Below are 26,508 nucleotides of genomic sequence, written 5' to 3'. Positions count from 1 at the left end.
CCTTTGATGTGCCACAGGTGGGAGGCGGAGAGGGGCGGCTCTTTCACTCCTATGGGAGTGCACGTTCTGTGTGCCTGTGGGAGGTGGGGATGTGCGGCAGGTGGGAGGCGGGGAGGGGCGGTCCCAGGCAGCTTTCACTCCTATGGAAGTGCATGCTCTGTTTGCCTGTGGGGGGCGGGGATGTGCGGCAGGTGGGAGGCGGAGAGGGGCGGTCCCGGGTGGCTCTTTTACTCCTATGGAAGTGCACGCTCTGTGTGACTGTGGGGGCGGGGATGTGTGGCAGAAGGGAGGTGGAGAGGGGCGGTCCCGGGTGTCTGACTGTTCGTAATGAAATGGCCACGCTGCAAAGCTTGCAGCACGGTGGGGGAGAGGAGCACTGGCTATAAATTCACATCCCTGTCCATACTCGCCCTCCTCATTTTTTCACTCACCAAATGCGAGCAGAGAGTGCAAATTTTGAGGGCTGCCTTACATTACACAGCAACCCACAGCTCTGGGCCCCTCTAAATAGCACCCAGCACCACTGGACCCCTTTATATTACACAGCAGCTTGCACCACTGGGCCCCTTACATTACACAGCACCCCACAGCTCTGGGCCCCTCTACATAGCACCCTGCATCACTGGACCCCTTTATATTACACAGCACCCTGCACCTCTAATCTAACTAAACTATACAGTGTATAAATATATGTACAATGGGGATGTATATTTATCCTCTACACACTGTAACATTAACTGACTAGCCTGCCTAACTCCAAAAAAATACACTCTCTCTCTCTCTCTCTCTCTCTCTGTAAACCACGCAGCACAGATTACAGAGAAAAAAAAGCAGACTGATTGATTAGCCCTAACAAGGGCTGTTTGGGGTGCTGTTCTAACAGCAGAGATCAGATGAGTCTTTCAGGACTGGAGTACACTGGCCTAACTATCGCTTTCCCTATAAAATCAGCAGCAGCAACACTGTCCCTCCTCTCACCAAGAATGCAGGTTCAGAATAAATCTAAAATGGATGATGTCCAGAAGGTGGGAGGGTCAGGGAGGGAGGGTATGCTGCTGATTGGCTGGAATGTGTCTGATGACTGTGAGGTAGAGGGTCACAGCTTGCTCAATGTTAATTAATAGGAGGCGGGTCGAACATCGCATATGTTTGCCGGTGACGGCGAATGCGAACAAGTGAAAATCGCCGTGAACTATTTGCCGGCGAACCGTTCTGTACATCTCTAGTTCTGACACCGAATCTGACATAATTAACATGAACTGATTACTACAGCTGACATGTCAGACGTTATGACTCTCACCTGCTATTCAAATCACATATTATCATCAATAGTATTTTCACATAATACAGTGTCATTAGCATCCACAATGAAAGGTCTTTCAGAAGCCAGACTCAATTAACACCTCAAAGTTAGACATCTGACCTTTACAGACTTAATTAGTACAATAGACCCAAAACCGTATTAGCATCACACAATGGAATGGTCTGTAGAAGCATACCTAATTGGCACAATGGACACAGAATGCAATCACAGCAAGACACTTAAACATCCCATAATAGGCAGCCTTAATTAGCATCTCAACAGTCTATGAGACATTCTTATTGACCTGTTGGAGGTCAGAATAAGCAACCTGTAATATCTCAAGATATCCTGCAATATATGAATTATCATTAATGTCCCATCTCATGTAATCCGAGACATCAGTTCTCAGTCATCCTATGCCCAAAAGGAACATAGGATGACCCTAGATCCAAGAGTCATTAGTGAAGCTGGCACAGGAGTACCCCACATCCTTCAAACATCTCTGGGTGTCACAGGCCATTCCGTTACACCCTTTATACAACATTTGTTATGATTATTCCCCATTTGGATTATATCATCTCTGTTGAATCTCATGTGAAAATGTATGTTGTTCCTTCCTTTGGAAATATTCAATAAATAAACAATTAAAAAAAAATGTCAAATTGGGCCCAAAGTGTCAATATTCCCTCCCCGGTGTCATGTGACTCATTAGTGTTACAAGGTCTCAGGTGTTAATGGGGAGTAGGTGTGTTAAATTTGGTGTTATCACTCTCAATCTCTCATACTGGTCACTGGAAGGACAACATGGCACCTCATGGCAAAGAACTCTCTGAGGATCTGAAAAAAAATTATTGTTGCTCTACATAAAACATGACCTAGGCTATAAGAAGATTGCAAGACCCTAAAACTGAGCTGCAGAACGGTGGCCAAGACCATACAGCAGTATAACAGGATGGGGTCCACTCAGAACAGGCCTCGCCATGGTTCACCAAAGAGGTTGAGTGCACGTGCTCAGCATCATATCCAGAGGTTGTCTTTAGGAAATAGATGTACGAGTGCTGCCAGCATTGCTGCAGAGCTTGAAGGAGTGGGGGAGGGGTCAGCCTGTCAATGCTCAGACCATACACCACACACTGCATCAAATTGGTCTGCATGACTGTCAACCCAGAAAGAAGCCTCTTATAAAGATGATGCACAAGAAAGCCCACAAACAGTTTGCTGAAGACAAGCAGACTAAGGACATGGATTACAGGAACCATGTCCTGTGGTCTGATGAGACAAAGATAAAATTATTTGGTGTCAGACGGTGACAAGCGTGTGTGGCAGCAACCAGGTGAGGAGGACAGACAAGTGTGTCTTGTCTACAGTCAAGCATGGTGGTGAGAGTGTCATGGTCTGGGGCTGCATGAGTGCTGCCGGCACTGGGGGGCTACAGATCATTGAGGGAACCATGAATGCCAACATGTACTGTGACATACTGAAGCAGAGCATCATCCCCTCCCTTCAGAGACTGGACTGCAGGGCAGTAGTCCAACATGACCCAAACACACCTCCAAGACCACCACTGCCTTGCTAAAGAAGCTGAGGGTAAAGGTGATGGACTGGCCAAGCATGTCTCCAGACTTAAACCCTATTGATCATCTGTGGGGCATCCTCAAACAGAAGGTGGAGGAGCACAAGGTCTCCAACATCCACCAGCTCCGTGATGTCATCATTGAGGGGGGAAGAGGACTCCAGTGACTACCTGTGAAGCTCTGGTGAACTCCATGCCCAAGTGTGTTATAGAGGAATAAACCCTCTTTTTTATGAAAAAAACCTTGCAAGAGAAAGGCATAATGAGCTAGTATGCATAGCATACTAGCTCATTATGTGAGACTTACATGAGATCGAAGTGCTCCTCGTTCCCTGCCACTTCCATTTTCACTCCGTGCGCCTTTCGGGGATCGCTGCTCTGGCGCTGTGACTGGCCGGAGCGGCGATGGCGTCACTCCCGTGCATGCGTGCGGGACTGGCAGATCCCCCGAGCATGCATGTGGGATCAGCATGAGCCCATTCAGAAAACCGGCAGGCTCAGTCCACCTGCGCTGTTGTCTACGGCGCCTGACATTTGTGCAGTGTTTTCTGCAAATATCTCCTTACCCATGTACGTTAAGGAGATATTTCTTGCACTTACTGGTAAGCCTTAATCTATTCTTACCTGTAGGTGCACGTTTTCAAAGTAGGTTTACAACCACTTTAACCACTTCCCGACCGCCGCATGTAGATATACGTCGGCAGAATGGCACGTACAGGAACATTGGCGTACCTGTACGTCCCTGCCTAGACGTGGGTCGGGGGTCCGATCGGGACCCCCCCGCTACTTGCGGCACTCGGATTCCCACGGGGAGCGATCCGGGACGACGGCGCGGCTATTCGTTAATAGCCGCCCCGTCGCGATCGCTCCCCGGAGCTGAAGAACGGGGAGAGCCGTGTGTAAACACGGCTTCCCCGTGCTTCACTGTGGCGGCTGCATCGATCGAGTGATCCCTTTTATAGGAAGCCTCGATCGATGACGTCAGACCTACAGCCACACCCCCCTACAGTTGTAAACACACACTAGGTGAACCCTAACTCCTACAGCACCCCCTGTGGTTAACTCCCAAACTGCAATTGTCATTTTCACAATAAACAATGCAATGTAAATGCATGTTTTGCTGTGAAAATGACAATGGTCCCAAAAATGTGTCAAAATTGTCCGAAGTGTCCGCCATAATGTCGAAGGGAGAGGTGAGAGATGGGGAAGGGAGAGGTGAGAGATGGAGAAGGGAGAGGTGAGATGGGGAAGGGAGTGGTGAGAGAGGGCGAAGGGAGTGGTGAGAGAGGGGGAAGAGAGAGGTGAGAGAGGGGGAAGGGAAAGGTGAGAGGGTATTGACTGTGGAGAACAAGATGAGAAGAAGTTGGTAATAATCACAGAAATGCAGAATAAGGTTAATAAAATATACAAAACTTTATTGATGAGTGAAAAACCTCAATGGGGTAAATCTATAGAGAATAACACCTTCCAATAACTAGGTAATAATATTGGTAGCCCAATAATCAATTGGGATAATCAAGTCCCTTTGGGTAATGATCCGTGACATGAAATGAATTTATCCATGGATTGTTCTGATTACGTTTTGATGATATGATAAATCATGCTAATAAAAATTGCAGCAAGTTGGCAGTGAAAGGCAAAGCGGCTGAACGGACTCGGCACAATGAAATATTAGTAGCCCTTTGAATCCATATGTAAAAAAGATCCACATGCAAGAAGCTTGATATCTACCCTCTATTCCCAACTAGTAACACAACCCAACACTGGGAAACTTTTATATGTCCGCAGATGGGAGGAGGACTTGGGAGCGGAATTGAGTGACTTGGATTGGAGCCAAATATGGTATAACACCAAAACTGCATCCCCAAACGTGTTAGCGTCAGAAACAAACTACAAGGTGCTTTCTAGATGGTACTTTGTGCCAGCTAGAGTGGCTAAATATACTTAGAATTACTCAGAACTATGCTTTAGGGGATGCTCTAACATAGGCACATATTATCACACCTGGTGGTCGTGTCCGAAAGCTCAAACATTTTGGTCAGAAATTTTTCAATTCGCAAACATACTGACAAGAGTATCTCTTTAGACCCCCAAATCGGCTTTACTCAACTTAAAACCTGACAATTTAACGCATATACAATTTAAACTCATAAGGCAGCTCTTTACAGCTGCCAAGCAAACTCTTGCAAAGGCTTGGAAATCCCCAAACCTGTCAGTAAATCCAGAACAAATAAAGCAATGACACATGCCAAAATGTCGGCCATGGACTCGGATACAATCACCAAGTTTGAAAAAGAGTGGATGCCTTGGATTACTTATACTACTTCTAATACTTTTAATAATGATGTGTTGTTGCCATGGTAGCCCAGCCATCGTGGCGGTAGCTACATTTCTTGCTCAAGTGGAGGCGTCTCCCGGCTTAGTCCTGCAGACTCCCTTACCTTATCCTCCCCCTCCTCCCCCCCTTTTTATTTTTTGTTCTGACGTTTTGATGTTTGCTGTACATATTCCACTTAATTTATCTTAGGTCAGTAATATAAGATTGAAGCTTCAACTGTTTATATAATAAGTAGACTTACTTAACGGATATATAAGTATGGTATATTAGGCTTCAAATTTTGTTTCAAGTTTTTCTACCTCTTGATTAATCGGTATAAGATTGTTGCAAATTATCCACCAAGGTTATAACGTGCTCATTATACAAAATTTTCAAGATGACGTACTTGCGAAAGAACTTATTCCTTAATTGTAATGTATCTGTGTTATACTGTTTGTTCAATTCTTTGACATTTACAAATAAAGATATTTGACAAGGAAATATTAGTAGCCGTGTTGGCAGAGAGTCATGCAGAGCAGAGATGGGGGAGTTGGCAGAAGAAAAGATGAACTTCTATAAATGGGATCACTTGGCTAAATTTGTCATTCAGGGGGATAAATTTCTGGTTGTGGAACAAAAACTCTCATATAAGGCAGCAGAGAGCCGGCTATGAGATGTCAGTCTCTTCTTGGGATTGCTGATGGATCAGGTTCTGTTCTTATACAAGATAATGTCAGCAACATGGAGAAAGAAATTGCAGAGAGAGACATTGGGAGCCAGTAATGTCGTATATGTTAGATAGAGCCACATCATTGTATTACATCCAAGGAGAGGAGAGAGAGAGAGAGTGCAGGGAGAGTAGTATGGAGGATGGAGAGGAGTATGGAGGATGGAGAGCAGTATGGAGGATGGAGAGTACTATGAAGGACAGAGAGTAGTAGGACAGCAGTAAGAGGAAGATGTGGTCTCTGTGGCTGTATTAGTGATTTTTCCAGCCAGAAACTTTAGAAAATGTATTTTCTCCGCCATGAATGGTTCCTAATAATGAGTCTGATCCTCATCATCATCATAGTACGTATTGATAATATTGGGAGGGGAGAAGAGGGAATTCTCAATGGGAGGCGACCATTATATCCATGAAGAGTAGAAGACTTTGGAGGATTGCAGAGAAATCCGATGTGTCGGTGAGTACATCCTCTATACATGGAAGAGTTCCAGCAGACCCAACACCGGGACACAATCAGCAGACAAATCTCTGGTCGTCTACAAGAGATAATTGTACAATTACACTGAGATATTACATTGTATACATTCCATAAAATGTTTCATCAGTACATATATATGTGAATGTGAATGTGATGTGTATTTGCCAAGTTGTCTCCAGTGGTAATGAGGATGGAGGAGATGATGATGAGGTCACTGATGTGACTTGGGTGCCGGATAGAGCAGAGGAGGAAAGTGAGGGTGAGGCACAACCCCAAGGAGGCAGCCATCATGGAAGAGTAGAGAGCAGCCCCCCTATTCCCTCACATTGTGGATCTGTTATCTCCCCACTCACTTCCCACAGCTCAGCTGTTTTTTAGTACATGTGCAGCCGATCGCACTATTGCAATTTGAAACTTTGTCTCAAGCACATCAAGCGTGGAAAAACACCTACCAAGGCATTTAACCTCCCACCACTCAGCCTGTTGGCAGGAGCACCTAAAAGTCACACAAAAGGGGCACAAATCTGTCCCTCCTCTTTACTCACCTCAGTCTGCCCCCGCTATACCTCATGACCTCTCAGCAGCCTCCACTGACAGGGATAATGGTATAGTGCAGGGTGTCCCAGGTCCTTGCAGCACATCTGCTAGTAGCACATCACCAGCTGCAGAGTAATAAGGCTTGCTCAAAGTGGTGCAAAAAATGTGTTATTTCCATCCAAAGTCTGCCAAAGTGACACCAGAATTTATCCAAAAAATCTCTAATCTTGTTCCCAGTGCACTACACTGTTACCTCATCATACAGACCAGCCCCCCAAGCCGTTATTTATAAAGAAAACAAGCTATTTGTAGCTCTGATCACTGTATAAATGGAAATGGTCCCAAAATAGTATCAAAAGTGTCCGATCTCCTTGCCATAATATTGCAGTCCTTTCAGAAATCGCAGATTGCCGCCATTACTAATAAAAAATAATAAAAATGCCATAAATCTATCCCCTACTTTGTAGATGCTGTAAATTTTGCGCAAACCGAACAATATACGCTTATTGAGATTTTTTTACCAAAAATATGTAGAAGAATACGTATCGGCCTGAACTGAGGAAGAAATTTGTTTTTTATATATTTTTGGGGGATATTTATTATAGCAAAAATGAAAAAATATTGTTTTTTTCAAAATTGTTGCTCTTTTTGTTTTTAGCACAAAAAATAAAAACTGCAGAGGTGATCAAATACCGCCAAAAGAAAGCTCTATTTGTGGGAAAAAAATATGTAAATTTTGGTTTGGGTAAAACGTTGCATGACCGCGCAATTGTCAGTTAAAATAAAGCAGTGCCAAATCGCAAAAAATGCTCTGGTCAGGAAGGGGGTAAATCCTTCCGGGGCTGAAGTGGTTAAAGGCATTTTTCATTTTTATTGTTTCACTTTAAGCATCATTAAAATCACTGCTCCTTTAAAAAAATATATATATTTTTTTAAATCATTGATGTCACCCAGGGCAGTACCCGGGCCCCCATACCCTTTTATGGCCATTTACTTTTATATAAGCCTTCAAAATGGGGACTTTTGAAGTAGGCAGTTCGGGTCCCATAGAGTTCAATGGGGTTTGCCGCTTGGGTCCAATTTTTTATGATGTTTGAAAGTTCTGACATGAACCGAACAAGGCCCATCACTAGTGACTACACGTGATACTCTGCAGTGGGATGGGTGACATGTAATGCTCTGCAATGGGTGGGGTGACACACAATGAACTGGGGGGGGTGTGACACAGAACCTGCCTGGGGGCGACACAGAATCTGCCTGGGGGGGCGACACAGAATCTGCCTGGGGGGGCGACACAGAATCTGCCTGGGGGGACACAGAATCTGTCTGGAGGGGGGACACATAATCTGCCGGGGGGCAACACAGAATCTGCCTGGGGGGGGCAACACAGAATCTGCCTGGGGGGGGGCGACACATAATCTGCCTGGGGGGCAACACAGAATCTGCCTGGGGGGGGCGACACAGAATCTGCCTGGGGGGGCGACACAGAATCTGCCTGGGGGGGCAACACAGAATCTGCCTGGGGGCGACACAGAATCTGCCTGGGAGGGTGAAACAGAATTTGTCTGGGGTGACACAGAATCTGCCCCTGGGGGGTGACACAGAATCTGCCTGGGGGATGACACAGAATCTGCCTTGGGGGTGACACAGAATCTGCCTGTGTGGGGTGAAAAAGAATCTGCCTGGGGTGGTGACACAGAATTTGCCTGGGAGGGTGAAACAAAATCTGCCTGGGAGGGTGAAACAAAATCTGCCTGGGGTGACACAGAATCTGCCCCTGGGTGGGTGACACAGAATCTGCCTGGGGGGTGACACAGAATGCCCTGGAGGGGTGAGACAGAATCTGCCGGGGGGTGACACAGAATCTGCCGTGGGTGCGACACAGAATCTGCCTGGGGGGTGATGGTTAAAATAAAATAAAAATTCCAATTAAAATTGAGTCAGTAAAATGTAATGTCAGTAAACTTTGACACAACAGGACCGTGTCTTGAATGAAAAGTTTGTTGTAATGTTTAGTCCTTGTGCCGTTGTCACAGAACATCATCCAGGAGCCAATCCACATGCAGCTCTAAAAGTGTGGGAGCCACTGTCACTCATAGCGAGGAGGCGGGGCAGAGGCGGGGCTTGAGCTTAGATCCCTGGATTTCCAATCAGATGACAATGGAGGCGGAGCTGTAGTGGTGATCTGATGTCTGGGCCAATGTACATGCGGTGCAGCCAGCGTGTCACTGCAGGCTTGTAGTACAATAGATGGGAGCGCGCATGCGCGGGTGTCCCTATCAGATCAGCGCTGTGAAGGGGGCACTGGTCACACAGCGACACAGGAAGTGGACAATACTGAGCAGAAATGAAGCCATTTAGAAGAGGAAAAGAACACAAAGATTATTATTACTGGAATTCTATATGTAGCACTACCCCCGGAGGAGCTGCTGGTTTGTTTCGGGTGGCACATTTAACTCATGGCTCTTCCAAATTCCTAGGGGTGTATGGTGCATAAAGCAATAGTAAAGGAATGTCCGCAAGAAGTGTATTTTCTGTGCTCCTTATTACCCAGCTGGGTAAAAACAATGAACTGGTGATGAAAGGATGGAGTTTGAAAGAAGAAGAACAGCAGATTCAGGCCTAGTATTTGGAACAGTCCTGCTCCCATACATAACACTTTCCATACCACTCCTGCCTGAGTGGGAATAGCGTACCCGGACAGGCCTCTCTCACTGACCCGGCAGCCAGAGTATCACTCAAACCTTTGAGGAAAAGTCTCTGCCACAGACCCTCCTGAAATGGACATCAGGTAAACACCTCTGCCACAGGCAGGGCTGATCCTATACGGGGTGCAGTGGGTGCCCCGCACCCCAGCGCTGTTAGCTGCCGCAGAGAAGGGGCGCCAAGTTTCTGAGCCGTGTTGCCAGATTTGGGCTCCTAACAACCTGTGATTGTGTGACGTGACTGAGGCCACGGCCGCCCCAGCATTCACAGCGGGCCGTCTCTGCGGCTGGAGATTTAGCTCCGCTCAGCTCCACCCACCTCTGCCATCTTCAGACAGCGTGGCTAAGAGGGAGGGAAGCGAGCGGCGCATTTCACAGCTGCCGCCTGATCGAGCCTACCTCTGCCTGGTCTGCCACCTGCCTGCAGTGCCTTGCTGACTGCACCTGACCTGGCTGTCCTGCACCCTGTTGTAAGTAATTGATTTACTGTGTGCCATTAACTGCAGCCACTGTGCCCATTAAAACCCAGCTACTGTGCCCATCAAAACCCAGCTACTGTGTGCCCATCAAAACGCAGCCACTGTGTGCCCGTCAAAATGCAGCCACTGTGTGCCCGTCAAAACGCAGCCACTGTGTGCCCGTCAAAACGCAGCCACTGTGCCAGTCAAAATACTGCCACTGTGCTCAAATGCAGCCACTGTGCCGACCAAACGCAGCCACTGTGCCGACCAAACGCAGCCACTGTGCCCACCAAAACACAGCTACTGTACCCATCAAAACGCAGCCACTGTGCCCATTAAAACGCAGCCACTGTGCCCATTTAAAATGCAGCCACTGTGCCCATTTAAAATGCAGGCACTGTGCCCATCAAAACGCCGCTACTGTGCCCATTTAAAATGCAGCCACTGTGCCCATCAAAACACAGCTACTGTGCTGTACCCATCAAAACACAGCCATGGTGCCAATCAAAACACATATGCACTCCCCAGACCCAGTAGTGTCACATCACATACTACATAGATCTCTCTCTCTCTCTCTCTCCCCCCCCTCTTGTTCCCATACTTCATGTTGTATGTTGCATAGTCCTAACCAAATTGTTCGTTCTCTCAACAGTTACTGATTTTAATGAAGTTCTTCTGTAAGGTAGGCTCAGACAAAGTGATTTCATTCTTTGTGCAAATGTTATTGAAAATTAAAATGTTTTAAAAAAGGATTCTCTAGCCCTAGGCGTATGTGTGAGGCTGTGAGTTGTGGTACAGTAATTAGGAGAATTGTGTTGGTAAATGGACTGTGGCATAGGAGTGCAGTGCATAAAGCGACTAGGCCCAGGTTCTGACCATAATAACGCTTTTCCATGTTGTGCTATATGGATCTTTGCATGCGCTTTCTTTCCCCACCTATTTTTCTTTGGTTTTTCATAATTTTAGTCGCACTCCACTTTTTATCAAGCTGACTTTTCATTTGTAAAGTCAGACAGATCATTTATTACTGTATAGGTATTGCTAATGTTTACTGTAAACAGTGTACATATTGTTTAAATATTTTCTGTAAAATTTCACATTGTAAGTAAAAATTACAGCTTGTCAGTGCATTTTCTAGGTTTTAAAAAAGTCGTAGGGGTTGGCAACACTGAGTACCGCGTATATGTAATTTTCTATGGACAGTGTGGCCATCAGTAATACTGAGACGGGGCACGTAGCGGCTGTGAGACCATTCACTCACCTCTTCTCACAGCTGGTCTAATACAAAAAAGGATTTTGCTCGATTTGGATAACGCTGCTTGGCATTGCATTAGGGTGGATATAAATCAATAAATAAATAAATAAATAAAAAAAAAAAAAATTTTTATCGATTTATTTTTATGACATTTATTTTAATAAAATGATGTTGGAGTAAAAATCAATCTAAAGATAGGTTTTCTATTTAAAATACATTAATAATTTAGTTTATTTGGTATAAAATGGAGCTTAGTTATGTAGCATGAGGCTGTATATTCTGCAATATTTACATTTTTGGTAAACTCATTTAGCCCGGGTTCACACTATAGCGATGCGGGAACCAGCGTGATTGCAGTGCCGGGTCCCTCATCACATCCCTCCCCCAGAGGGCAGTTCATACTGCCCTCTGCAAACTGATGCGGTTGTCAATACAATCTTAATGACACCCCCAGATCGGGTCACAGATCACAGTGTGAACTGTGAATTTGCACAGGAATGTGAATACTCATGAGATCCAATTTCAGTGTGGGAAAAATAACGTCCCTGCACCTTTTTGTGTGCAAATCCAATGCGAGCTCAGCCATACAACTGTATGGCAGAATTCGCATTGCACAGACAGTACATGTGATCCGCACCATCAATGCGGTGCGAATCACATGCAAAGTCTGTGTTTGCATATGTGTGAACCCAGGCTCAATAAATCCAAGCTCTGCAAGGTGACATAACATGCACTGCATTGATGCATTCACACAATTTCACAGTAACCATCAGATAAAACAAAGTTCAGGAATATTCCTTAATCCCATTGTTTTGCAAATCTATGTACACTACAAACTGTATGATTGTATGGGTTCTGATATTGCTGTTTTACTAACCTGACAGCTTATTATTCTAAATAGGAAACCTTCATTTTGTTTGCAAATATTAAAGATTCTAACAACCAACAAGAATAATTTCTTATTTTAAAAGAGCACCTGTCATTTCAGATCCCTCATGGCAGCGCCTGTTAGTGGGCATCCACTCACCTGCTGCTGCCACGTCCCTCACCTTGCTGTGTCACTGCCGTATCACCAACTGTCCCATTAAAGTAATTGGGACTGTTGGTGAGTCAACAGCAGGTCAGAGGAGGAGCCACTGCGGGACAGAGATGAACGTTGCTCTTTAAAAATTATGATTTAAATCAAACATTTTTACTAGTGATTTAAATCAAATCCACCCTGCATTGCATGCTATTATTGAGCTTATGATATACCAGATCCTTCACCATCATTGATCCCCCAGCTGATCTCCTCCTAGTAGGTATGATGCATGCATAGTCTTAGACCCAAGTGTATAACTTTACATTTATCAACATTAAACCTCATTTTGCCACACAGTTGCCCAATAAAACAGAGAATTGATGTTGGCTTGTAAGTTGGAGACATACTGTAAGGACGTTATTCCACTGCAAGAAATGCTCAAGTTCAGTTACATTTGATGCTGACCGTTTGTGGGCTGCAATCTTCAAGTCATTCCACAGATTTTCAATGGCGGTTAAGTCTTAGCTCTGACTAGGCCATGCAAGGGCACTCACCTTTTTCTCTTTCAACCACTGTGTGCTCATTGTTGCTGTGTGCTTTGTGTCATTGTCATGTTGGAAGGTAAATCTTGTTCCCATTGACAACCTTCTGGCAGCGGGCAGCAGATTTTCCGCTGAAGAGAAACATCCCCATAACATGGTTTACTATAGGAATGGTGTTATTTGGATGATGAGCTGTATTGGATTTCTGCCAGACATATTGTTTGGTATAGAGGCCAAATAATTAAAGCAAAGCAAAATCAAAGCAAAGTGGTGGGGGCTGAAGTTGGGGGGTGAAGTTGTTGCCATAGAAACATTTGTAAAGGGGAGGAGTTTGTAAGATAACCACGTCCATGTGGGGGCGCCAGAAATATTTCTGCACCCAGGCACCTGTGACCCTAGGATCGGCCCTGGCCACAGGCCCTCTCTGATTGCAGATACAGAGGCAATCCTCCTTGGTTGAATTATGCCTGGATCTCCTTCTTAACAATGCCCAGGTACCCACTGACAGGTGATCAATCCTTCAGTGTCCGGCTACCTTGATCCCCGGTGGTTTGTCTAAATCATTTTGGACCGGCAGCCTCTCATTGGCGCTCCTCAGACAGACTCCCCACCGAACAGCTATACTGCTTGGGATCCTCAAAAGTGGGAACCCAGTCGATCACTGGGTCCCGTCGCTGCTCAAATGTTCTGGACCAACATGGCCCAGGAACACCAATTGAAACGCATGCCCCGGCCAGGTAGGCCATAATGCCGGGGCGCCATGATGTGGTCACCCTAAAGGTGGGCGCCACACTGGATGAAAAAAGACCCAGATTCAATGACCTCTGTTCAATAAGTACCCTCTCCCAGCATTCCCAGTGAGGACACTCCCTCCTGATTGGCTGCTGGTAAAGGACACCCAAGCCTTAACTCCACTGCTGTCACCTGTCTTCCCAGGGTGGGATAACACCCCAGTAACAGAATAAGCCCACAGTACAGCCAAGCTGAAACAGAGACCCTACTCAAACATTGCAATTGGATTTAGAGTCATTAGCACTCTGATCACCCTCTAAATTTCAATAGCACCGGTACTTGGAAGTAACCAGGCGCTACATATATTTAAGGATCAGAAAGAGAAAATAAAATGTGAGACTTCATATCACTTTACTCTGATATCATTCCATTCTGGACATTCTCTTCATATCAGGATCCATGTATAACCTGAGAGGGGGAGGAGCCATGTATTACCCGAGAGGGGGAGGAGCCCTGTAACGGGAGTCACTTTTGGGCAAAGTATGAGCCAGGAAATGATGGACATTCAGAATATATCTTGGATTGCTTTAATATAGGTCTGTAATTCACAATATATTCCAGGATATCTGTAAGGAAATTTACCGGTTGTTAATTCTGAACTCAACAGGTTAATTGAAAGAGTGACTCATTCATAATGTGGGGACACATGCTGTTAGATGCTAATGCCATCGACTGCAGCCCACCTGTCTGTCTGTGTAATGTAAGTTGAATCCAGACTAACTTCTAAGGATCTTTCATTGTGGCTTGTGCCAATTGACCCTGTATTGTGTGAAGATGTCCTGTGTTTACACTTATGATAATGTGTATTGTATAGCAGGTGAGACGGGACGTCTACCTTGAAAGGTCATATCTCGGAGTCATCTAGTATGGGTAAATGATTAGTTAATTAGCTAATGTAAGTTAGGTCAGGAGCCGGAGACAGGATGTCTACAAAAAGATGTGTATTGGGGCTCATTGTATGATGTTGTGGGTGCAGTTGGGTCATTGTTCATTTGGTTACTACAGTATCCTAACTGTATATAAGAGCCTGCATTTCTCAATAAAGGGTCTATTTCCTGTGGAACCTCAAACAGAGCTGTGTCTCGTTATTGGGATTAGTTTGACTGACTGTGGAGTGTCGGTAGTTGCCTTGTGTTTGGGAATGGAATATCCTAAACGGCTTAAAACCCTGTCCCATTTGGGGTACCGTTACAAGCCCTGTATTACCCTAGAGAGGGAGGAGTCGTGTATTACCTGAGAGAGGGAGGAGTCATGTATTACCTGAGAGAGGGAGGAGCCCTGTATTACCTGAGAGGGGGAGGAGCTCCCACACACCATCTTCTTATCTTTCTCTGTCTATAGATACATGCCAGCCTCTTCCTTCAATCCTTCATAGAAGAATAAAATGAGAGTGTTAGAGGAGGAAATGTTGCTGTGATGATGGAAAAGGGGGGAGGGGCTCATACTGTGCTCTGTAATAAATGATGGAAAAGTGAGGGGCCCTCACCATGGCAGGGGCCACACACTCATGGCCATCAAACCATTGGGATAGCAGACTGTATGCCGGGTGTGCTTGGCTGTCATGTGTACAGGATGAGAGCTCACATCTGATTGGCTAAGTTATACTGACACATTGGATAGACAGCGGGGGATGGGGGGTAAAACCTTGTGGAAGATTGAAGGACCTGACTAAGATTATTATTGGTGGATCTGATTTCCCCATCCCCCATCTGTAATGATAAAACTTGGGATGAGGAATAAATTCTCCATCATCTGGGAAATGTGTGACTGGCACAGGAAATCTCAATCATCTCTCTCATTATCTGTATAACTACAGAGACCTCCAATGGGATCTACAGAAATTGTCACCCCGCCCTTCCATTTTCATTACAGTGCAGCCCGGGTGTCAGAAGACCTCCCAACCACGTCCCCCTTCCATCATCACCACCCAATCTTCTCTACATTTTACTATTCACATTCTTATGCCGCATACACACCATCACTTTATGTGATGAAAAAAAACGACATTTTCTGTGAAGTAAAAAACGACGTTTTTGAAACTTCAATTTTCAAAGACGAAGTTGCCTACACACCATCGTTTTTCTCACAATGTTCTAGCAAAGCGAGGTTACGTTCACCACTTTTTCCATTGAAGCTCGCTTCATAAGTAGCTTCTGGGCATGCGCGGGTTCAAAAACGTCGTTTGAAACGTCGTTTTTTGCTACACACGGTCAATTTCTGTGAAGTAAAAGTTGACGTTTTGAAAAACGACACATAAAATTGAAGCATGCTTCAATTTTTTTTGGTCGTTTTTTAGAAGACATAAAACGACGTTTTCCCCCACACACGGTCAATTAAAGTGACGTTTTTAAAAACGTCATTTTTTTTCATCACATAAAACGACCGTGTGTACGCGGCATAAGACTTAGTCTGTGTGTTTCCTCCAATAGAACAGATCTTACCGTCTCTTCACAGAGAAGCCGGCATTCCGGAGGACCTCACAACAACGTCCCACTTCTGACCCCGATATCTTCCAATCATCATACAATGTTATCTCCAGAGAGGTCAGAGTTCGGTTTGTGGAGACAACGGAGGAAAGATCATCACAGCTCCGCAATGTCACTTTATAGTCATAAATCCTGGAGGGAGAAGCAGGAAAGAGGTGAAATGTTCTTCCAGGGAGGGACAGAATTAGACACAACCAATGAATAATCAGTGGGCGGGGTCTTATAAAATCAAATGTTGTGACATATGGATAAAATATTGGTTGGACCTCCCCTGTGAAATGGAGGTAAGTTGTCACCCACCTGAAAAGTCTTATTGTGGAGTTACACTGTTGCGGGTACATTGCGGCGTACTTTGTAACGCACACATTGGAGGGGTGATTGGCTCCATATAGATTCTCTTTCACACTAAACTGCGGCACATTGATGGGAACCGCCCACATAGGAAATAATGGGATTTCTACTTCACATGCGTCTCCATGCAGCAAAATCCATGAGGATCGCTAAACGCACTGACAAGCAATGATAATATGTCAGCAGATCAACCAATCATTGGACAGGCGACCCTCGGGCGGAGCCGGGTGATGTCATTTCCTGCCTGGAACTCAAAAAGGAAGTGACACTGGTGAGTGATATTATCTACTGCCCAATTGGTTGCTGGATATGCTGACATATTATTGGTTGTTAGTGCATTTATTGTAAATAAAGAGACAATTGTTTTGGAGGACACACATTTTTGTTTTGTTTGGAATTCTATATCCATCCAACCAGGAGGGACCAGATCCCATAATGGGACCCCACACTTATGACAACTGATCTTATGGGAAGTCCCCCGGGCCCATTGAGCTCCCCAGAGGGGGGGAAAAGCACATGACACCTATACTGTATATGGGGCCAATCAGTGCTGTGTTCTGGCCTAGGCGGACAAGGAATAATGCCGCCCCCCAAAAAAATGCCCCCACACCCTCCCCCCACACACAGTGACAGCGCTGCTTAATTTGCCAGAGAACTCGGCAGCGGCACTGTGATATTAGAGAGGAGAGCTGCGGACTGTCTGTATTTCCCCCGCTCACCCCCCTCCCCTTTCTCCTGTCAGCCAAAGAGAGAGCGGCTCTAATCAGGGACACCGCCCACTCAGAGAAGAGTGCACGCTCTGACCTCCCTCCACTCTCTCATATGTGTGTCAGTGGAGACACCATGTCCTAGAAGGGGTGAGTGATCTGTGGACACAGCCAAGTCATCACCCTGTGCACAGACACCCGACATCATTGTCACCCTCCTCCTCAGACTGGGCTCTCCTTTACACCTCCCCTCACTTGTTATCTGTCATCTGTGTCTGCCCCATGCAGAGTGTGTCACCTACCTGCCCCCACCTGCCCTCTTCCCCCTCCACTCACCTACCTGCCCCCTCCCCCCTCCTACCTGCCCCCTCCCCCTCCACTCACCTATGTGCTTACTTCTTCAAACCAAACCCTGCACAACCACCAGGAATGCTGCAGAGCTACCAAGGACCCCGCACAGCCACCAGGGACCCCGCACAGCCACCAGGGACTCCGCACAGACACCAGAGACCCCACACAGCCACTAGGGACCCCGCACAAGGACACAACAATGCCACTAAAGAACCTGCACAGCCACCAGGGACCCCGCACAGCCACCAGGGACCCTGCACAGGGACCCACACAGCCAACAGGGACCATGCAACCTGCGCAGCCACCAGAGACCCCACTTAGCCACCAGGGACCCCACACAGGGACCCTGCACAACCACCAGAGACCCTGTACAGCCACCAGGAAACTCACATAACCACCAGGGACCCTGCACAGGGACCCCACACAGCCAACAGGGACCATGGAACCTGCACAACAACCAGGGACCCCGCAGAGCTACCAAGGACCCCACACAGGGACCCTGCACAGCCACCAGGGACACCGCACAGGTACCAGGGAACCCACATAGCAACCAGAGACCCTGCTCAGCCACCAGAAACCCTGCACACCCACCAGGGACCCCACACAGGGACCCCGCACAACCACCAGGGATCCTGTACAGCCACCAGGGACCCTGTACAGCCACCAGGGACCCCACACAGCCACCTTGTATGAGAGATAAAATAGATTCCTCTGATCTCTGACATAAATCAATGACAGTTGGGGGTCTTCTCACTGTATTGGCCTCGTCCCCTGCTGGGCTTGTAGATGAAATGACTAGGACTTCTCTTTGCGGCTCAGTGAGGTGACAATTTTATATCTACAAGGATGTGGGGATTTTATTGTCATCTAGGGGTCACTTCTGGTCTAGAGACTCGCTCTGTCCTTCCAGATTCTAATTGAGGACCATCTGTCTATGATTGGTCAGTGAATGCAGAGAATACGGAGTCCTGTGTGTCTTCTGGTCCAAATTCAGCCCAAAATTTGGTTTGAAATCGGACCTGAAATGGTGAATGGAGACGCACCGGACCCCCTGCTGTGAGCCGCTGTGACCTCCAGTGTGACCCCAGCCAAAGTCTGATCTCTGTTAGTCAGTGGAGGGGGAGGGGATGAAAGCCAATAACAGCGAGCGACCTGAAGGACTATGATGGGAACTCCCAGTGTGACTGGCCAATCAGAAGTCTGTCTTTGTATAACTTTCATCTAGGTGACATGTCTGGATCCCTCACATAGAAGATTTATATCAGAATCCTGCAGAATATTATATCATTTATAGGATAATTCTCACCTCAGTGTCTGCAGAGTACAGCCAGGATCTCTGAGCCCCTCACATAGAAGTTTTATTCCAGAGTCTTCCAGATTATTATCTGATAAGTCCAATGTGGTGAGGGATCGATTATTGATAAGAATGGATCGGAGATCATCACAGCCGGAGGAAGTCACACCACATCCAACCAACCTGCAGAGACAAAATTCAGACACATGATATTATATTATAAGATGAATATGAGGAATTATTCCCATTTAGTGAACAGTAACATAACATCACTAGAGCGGAATATCAGGATATACAGAATGTTATACAGAGGAAAGATCTTCTTATTAGGGAAGATGATAAAGGTGAAGCTGTTGTAGTACTTATGTTTACACAGTATAAAGAGGGGGCGCTGTGACAGCTCAGTCACCCCCTTATGTACCCGGTTATTAAAGCGGGAGTTCACTTGAATTTTTTTTTTAAATTAGATTCATGCTCATTTTGTCTAGGGGAATCGGGTATTTTTTTTTTTAAACTAAGCAGTACTTACCGTTTTAGAGAGCGATCTTCTCCGCCGCTTTTGGGTATGGTCTTCGGCACTGGGCGTTCCTTCTTGATTGACAGTCTTCCGACAGGCTTCCGACGGTCACATCCATCGCGTCACGAGTAGCAGAAAGAAGCTGAACGTCGGTGCGGCTCTATATGGCGCCTGCACACCGACGTTCGGCTACTTTCGCAAAATCGTGACGCGATGTATGCGACCGCCGGAAGCCTTTTTGGAAGGCGATGACGCGCATGTCAATCACTTGTCGGGGAAAAGGAGCGACACGCCCACTCGCCCGCAAGGAAGAAGACCCGGAAGTGCGGCTGAAAAAAGGTAAGTTTAAACAAAAAAAAAATGACAGCGCTAAAAGCCTTTATTAAGGCTAGAGATAGGTTTAAAAAAAAAAATCAGGATGAACCTCAGCTTTAAGCAGGACCTCACACAGTGCCTCATACAGGGGCTTCTGAAATTGATAGATAAAGGAAAGGATCTGGGGGGGTTTATGGAATAAAACAGCAGAATATCTGATGGTGGATACCCCAGTGACCCCAATATTCCATCACCTTCCTAAAGTTCACAAATCAGGAGTTCCCATTGAAGATCACCGGATTGTGGCAGGAATAGGATCCCTTATAGAGAATGTAGGGGGGAGGGGTGGATATACATTTACAGCCTTTAGTGCTGAGACTTATGGGATATATTAGAGATACAAGTACTATATTGGTGGATATTCCACATTTACAATGGGATTCTACATTCACATGGGGGACACTTCACATTAAAGCACTTTATTCTTCCACCCCCCATTCTTTAGTGTCTCCAGCAATCAGATGTAGCACTCACCCCCGAAGGAGCTGCTGGTTTAATTTGGGCCTGTACTCTACCAATAAACCCCACTAACTTGGCTCAATCCCCTTGGCACAGCTGTGATGCAATGCAATACAATACAATGTAAGACAATACAAAATACCTGTATTATAACCCCAGGATCCACTGACTGTACTTGGAGTGAGAAAAACAGTACACCACAACAACTGGATACTTAACCAGAGATATATTTTTCTGTGAAATATGCAAAGAGGTGATTACAGTAATTGTGCTGTCATCCCAACGTAAGACGACAGCACAATTGATTTAAACATAAGCTATTTGAAAACAGTATACATAAACATTTTATACCTGGGAGCTCCCCCTACTTTATTAGCTATGTGTGAGATCTCACTTAAAGTACTTGGTCTTGGATCTTCTTTTCTTCGCTAGCTAAAGTGATTTGTAATCCACAGTTTTGACGAGTCAAATTTAAGTGAAAATGCTCCTGGTGTAACTGCAACAACTATTTTAAAATTGCTTGAAATGTCAAATTAGATAGGCCTCAAGCCTTCTCAGTGTCAGTTTATCTGCTCCTCTGTGGAACTATAAATCCCAGTGAGGCATGTATATGAGTCTAACTGCGTGTAAACTTAGCAAACTGTGGGTTGTGACCCGCTCACCCACTGGATCGGAGCTCCGGCTAGTAACTTTTGTTCAGGGTCCTGTGACTGCAACTTGCTTCTCCGTCAGCTCCGCTGGATGGATCCGGTTCTCCGATGCTCGGATGAGTGTCTCTTGGTCTCTGCAATCCGGCCACTGTCCCTCGGGCACCTTCAGATCACTTGCCCCAACAACCAGGATTGTTTTCCCCTGTCTCTCCTCGTCTCCAAGGCAACCCAAAAACTCAACAAAACATCTCTCTGCATTACCAGTATTTGGGTCTCTCCTCGTCTCCAAGGCAACCAAAATACTAAACAAAACATCTCTCTGCATTACCAGTATTTGGTCACTAGATGGCTCCAAATATATAAACATAGCAATGTCCATAGACGTTGTATTAAAGTATGCAAACACATATCAATATACAAGAATGTCAGTGCTACACACTCCCCCTACTTTATCTCTTTGGTCCTCCAAAGAGGTTCAAATTGCTAACTCTATTCTGCATTTTAGCCTCTAGACGGTCATACAATACAGACAGAGGAGCTTCCCACCAATTGTCATATGATGGGGAGCTATCCTGTGCACTCACAGCTGATACTACTGTGTCTGGTACAGATGTGCCAAGGGGTGAGGTGGGGTTGTCCCTTACTGAATCAAAAGTAGAGGGACCAGACAGTTCAAGGTTTCTTTTGCTGACAAACTGAGATGCTTCAGAGCATTCGCCCAATGTATCATAAGTCAGTCTGCGTGGTGGGCGAATGTCTCTCTTTGCACTTTCGGGGTATCCATTCCTTTTTGACAAATGTCGTCATCCCTCCTCTCAGTGACTAAAAATGGAGAGTAAATAAGAGTACTGGGCTCTTCTGCAAGATGAGTTGCCGGCACAAATTCTGGGGCCTCTGCCCTGAGAGTTCAGTTATTATCCTCCTCTACTTCTGAAGAGATATCAGCATCTGTTTCTGAAGTTTCCGGAGGCCACAGCCAACTCCTCTCCACTTCCTCATCTTCATCTGTAGAGGGTGCAAGCTGAGATCTGGTTATTGGCCTACGCACATCGGTGGATGTGGATGGGAATTCCTCCTCTGTGCTTATCCTGACTGCCTCAGTGAGAGGTAAAAGGTGATTCCGATGCCAGGTTTTTATTGGCCCAGTGTTTCCTTCTGGCTTGATTTCATACACTGGGAGCCCTGGAAGCTTCCTACACACAACATAAGGCTGTGATCTCCAATGATCAGCCAACTTATGCTTGCCTGGGATGCCTAGATTCCTCAGCAAAACCCGGTCACCTGGTTGAAGATCCTGAACTCTTACTTTCAGGTCAAAGTTTCTCTTGTTCCTGTTGACTCTGGAGTTCGAGGTGGCCTAAGCCTGCTCATAAGCTATCTTCAGGCTCCTCCGCAGCCTGTCCACATACCCTCTATGGGAGGTCTATGATGTGTGATCCAAGGAGGAACCAAAAGCCAGGTCCACTGGTAATCGGGCTTCACGGCCGAACATCAATCTGTAAGGTGAATACCCAGTGGCGTCACTTTTGGTACTGTTGTAGGCATGAACCAGTGCAGTAATGTGTTTACTCCAATGGGGTTTCTGTTCTGCAGTCAATGTCCCCAACATATTCAGGAGAGTCCTGTTGAACCTTTCTGGTTGAGGGTCCCCTTGTGGGTGATAAGGAGTAGTCCTGGACTTTTGTATGCCTAGTAGATCCAACAGTCTTTTTATTAATTTGCTCTCAAAGTCCCTTCCTTGGTCCGAATGTATCCGTTGAGGTAAGCCATAATGGACGAAGAACTTTTCCACGAGTCTGCTACTGTGGTTGCTTGCTGGTCTCTAGTAGGAAATGCTTGGGCATAACGGGTAAAGTGATCTGTTACCACCAAGATGTCCCCCTGCCCACTCAGATCGGATTCCAAACAAAGAAAGTCTATGCAGACCAGGTCCATTGGTCCCTGGCTCTCCAAATGGCCCATTGGGGCAGCCCTATGGGGCAATGTCTTTCGTTGTATACACCTGAGGCAGGAATGACAGTAACTCTCCACTTCTTTCCTCATGTGAGGCCAGTAGAACCTGTCCCTTACTAGTTGGAAAGTCCTCTCGGCTCCCAAATGACCATGATGATCGTGTAAAGCAATCAGTACCCTCTCTCTGTGCTTTTCCGGCAGGAGCAGCTGCCACTTTGCTTCTGGATCATCAGAGGGGCCCCTTCGGTAGACCACCCCTTGTTGCAACTGCAACCGATCCCATTCTTTCAGTATCAGCTTGTCAGGGGGCAGCAGCCTCTGACTCATGTGGGGAGGTTGCGTGACCGGGATGGGGGGTTGCTTACGTCCTCCGTGGATATTGGGGCTAGGTTCCTGGAGTTCTACCAGTCCTTGTACTCCACTAGGGTAACTTATACTACCGCAGAGCTGCTTGGTTATATGGATCGGATCTCCCTTCCCTCCTTGATTGAGGCGCAATGCAACTTCCTAGATTCTGACATCTCCCTGGAGGAGGTACAGGTGGCCCTACACTCTATTCAGTCCGGGAAAACCCCCGGCCCGGATGGTATTCAAATTGAGTTCTACTCGGCGCACCAGGAGCTTGTTGCTCCCAGGCTCACCTCCCTACTGAAGCGGGCTTTCTCTCTGGGGGTTCTTCCTGATTCAATGTCTGAGGCGATTGTGGTGTTGGTGCCCAAACCTGGTAAGGATCCTGAAGAGTGTGCCTCATATAGGCCCATCTCGCTTATTAATGCGGACGCCAAGCTCCTTGCCAAGCTCTTGGCTATTAGACTGGCCACGGTGATAGAAGACCTGATACACGTGGACCAGACTGGGTTCATGCCTGGGAAGGGCACTGACATCAACATCCGTCGCCTGTTTTTGAACCTGGATGCTCAACATGATAATGGGAGAACCCGAGTTGTGGCCTCTCTAGACGCTGAGAAGGCCTTTGACTCTGTGGAGTGGGGCTATCTGTGGAAGGTACTGCGTAGATTTGGCTTCGGTCCTAGGTTTCTTCAATGGCTCCAGATGCTATATAGGTCCCCTCGGGCTAGGATTCGTGTGAACGACTATCTTTCTGACTATTTCCCCCTCCAGAGGGGAACCCGGCAGGGATGCCCCTTGTCACCTAGCCTGTTCGCCCTGGCCCTTGAGCCACTGGCAGTTATGGTCAGGGATAGGGATGAGCTCTGCGTTCGATTCGAACGTATGTTCGAATCGAACATCGGTCGTTCGATTGTTCGTCGAAAATCGAACAAAACGGGTCATTCGCGCCAAATTTGAATGACGCAAAATGTCCCATAATTCACTGCGGCGTTGAGCGCTGATGATTGGCCAAGCATGCTGTATGTCCCGCATGCTTGGCCAATCACAGTGCTCAAAAAACGAAGAGCCATAATTGGCCAAAGCCAGGGTGGCTTTGGCCAATTATGGCTCAGGGGGATTAGCACACGCCCCACACTATAAAAGGCAGCCTGCACGGCAGAGATAGATAGAGAGATAGAGACACAGTGTCTTTTCTACCAGATAGATAGAGTAGGAAGTGTAGTCAGTATAGTTAAAACTACAGTTTGTAGAGAATATATTCACATCCTTAGGCGTTGTCAATATATTTATAAACTGTATAGCTCAGTTACTTTATCTATTAGTATCTGTCAGGCAGGAGTTTGTTCTACATGCAGTGCTCTAACGTTTTTTATTGCCTGCATTAGGGATTAGGTTGAAAATATTATTCTGTGTTATTGAACGTGTGCTAGTTAATTGCACACACAGACGCATTACAGGTTACTGCACGTGTGCAATTTATTTGCACAGAAGCGCAGTCACTGTTAATGCAACTTGGCTATTGAATTGCACAGAAACGCAGTCACTATTACTGCGTGTGTGCTGTGTAATAGCAACTAAAGGCAGTTGGTGTCACTGCGTGCGTGCTGTTAAATCGCATTTGACTGCAGTCGCTATTACTGCGTGTGTGCTGTTTAATACCATCTGAACGCAGTTGGTGTGACTGCGACTATTTTGTTACTTTACACTTGAGCCAAGTCGCTCTTACTGCGTGGTTGCCGTTTAATACCATCTGAACGCAGTTGGTGTGACTGCGACTATTTTGTTACATAACACCTGAACGCATAACTATGGCTGGAAGGACAAAGAGAGGCAGAGAGTCACGAGGGCAAGCAGGCTCTGCATCTAGAGGTAACGCTGGTGGTGGATGTGGTGCATCCTCTTCAGCACGTGGCCGTGGCCGCTCGTCCTTCTTTTCGGGAGCTGGCCGTGTTGAGCCTCAACATGCTGAGAAATTAGTTGAGTGGATGACCAAGCCGTCCTCATCCTCTCTCACACAGACTGAACATAGTTTGTCTGGCAAAGCAGCTGCCAAGGCGTCCTCTACCCTCTGCACAATGGCATTACACAATCCTTCCCTAGTCCCACTGTGTCCTCCTGAGGAGTCCCCCAAACTGTTTCAACACAGTGTTGGGTACATTCTAGCTGAAGATGCGCAGCGTTTTGAAGACTCCGATGACGGAACACTGATAGAGGAAGGCATTGATGTGAGCCCAGGGAGAGGGGGTGGCCGAGAGGGACAACAATCTGGGAGTGATGTTCCCCCAGCTGGAGCATACTGCCAGGTTGTCGCCAGTGATGATGAGGAGGGAGGGGATGATGAGGTCATTGACTCTACCTGGGTGCCTGGTAGGAGAGAGGAGGAGGAGGAAGAGGAGGACGAGGCACAGACACATCTCCAAAGAGGCAGGATGCCCTCCAGGGGTCAGCTTAAGGGCAGCATACCAACTGTATTACGTGGCGCTGCTGTGTCTCAACGGTACAGCAAAAGCTCTTTGGTGTGGGCCTTTTTTGAAACCTGTCCATCAGATCGTACCTTTGCTGTTTGCAACATATGTCTCAAGCGTATCTCGCGTGGCCAAAACATCACCAGCTTGGGCACCACATGCTTGTCCAGACATATGTTGACCTGCCATGCAGCTCGTTGGCAGGCATACCAGAAAGACCCACACCAAAGACCAAAGCGGTCCTCCCCTTGCCCTTCTGTGACCTCCAACCCCACTAGACCCCCAGTCCTCTCTGCAGCCTGCACCGAAGGTGGAGAAATAGGTGTGTCACAACGTAGTAGTGGTAGTACATGCGGGCAATCTACTGATATTACCAGACAAATTTCCCTGCCCCAGCTGCTGCAGCGCCGAAAGAAGTACGCTCCCAGCCATCCACATGCCCAGCGGTTGAATGCTAGCTTAGCAAAATTGCTAGCACTTCAACTGCTACCTTTTCAGTTGGTAGATTCTGCCCCCTTCCATGAGTTTGTGGAATGTGCAGTACCTCAGTGGCAAGTACCCAAACGCCACTTTTTCTCACGGAAGGCGATTCCGGCTCTCTACCGGTGTCATGGTCTTACCTCTTGCTGGCTTCTTTCATCTGACATGTGCTGGCGGCCATATTGGTTTCTGGGCTTCTTATAACTTACCACACCCTGCGGCTCCTCCTTCCCACTGGGAGGAGCTGGATGCCTTGCACATATATAGAAGGTCTGTTGCTTCATTCCCCTGCTTGGTCCTTTTGTATACACATGCTCCTGAGATTGTGCTGCTGCTTCTGGTTACCGACCCGGCTTCC

General features: G+C 46.7%; 1 protein-coding gene across 3 annotated transcripts in view; it reads right to left on the bottom strand.

The window, feature by feature from the left end:
* Nucleotides 1-5,886: 5,886 nt before the first annotated feature.
* The window catches only part of LOC120933832 (NACHT, LRR and PYD domains-containing protein 3-like), a 68,402-nt gene continuing 47,780 nt past the window's right edge, over nucleotides 5,887-26,508 (bottom strand). For all 3 annotated transcript variants that reach the window (XM_040347233.1, XM_040347235.1, XM_040347234.1), the window contains exons 7-10: nucleotides 18,913-19,083; nucleotides 16,153-16,329; nucleotides 14,999-15,078; nucleotides 5,887-6,456 (exon numbers count right to left, since the gene is read on the bottom strand). In XM_040347233.1, the coding sequence (XP_040203167.1) occupies nucleotides 15,033-15,078; nucleotides 16,153-16,329; nucleotides 18,913-19,083 (394 nt within the window). In that variant the 3' untranslated portion in view covers nucleotides 5,887-6,456; nucleotides 14,999-15,032. The remainder of the gene's footprint in view (nucleotides 6,457-14,998; nucleotides 15,079-16,152; nucleotides 16,330-18,912; nucleotides 19,084-26,508) is intronic.

The sequence above is a fragment of the Rana temporaria genome, chromosome 3, assembly GCF_905171775.1.
Source record: "Rana temporaria chromosome 3, aRanTem1.1, whole genome shotgun sequence".
NCBI lineage: Eukaryota > Metazoa > Chordata > Amphibia > Anura > Ranidae > Rana > Rana temporaria.
The sequence above is the reverse complement of the archived record's forward strand: the minus strand, read 5'-3'. Positions and strand labels throughout refer to the sequence as shown.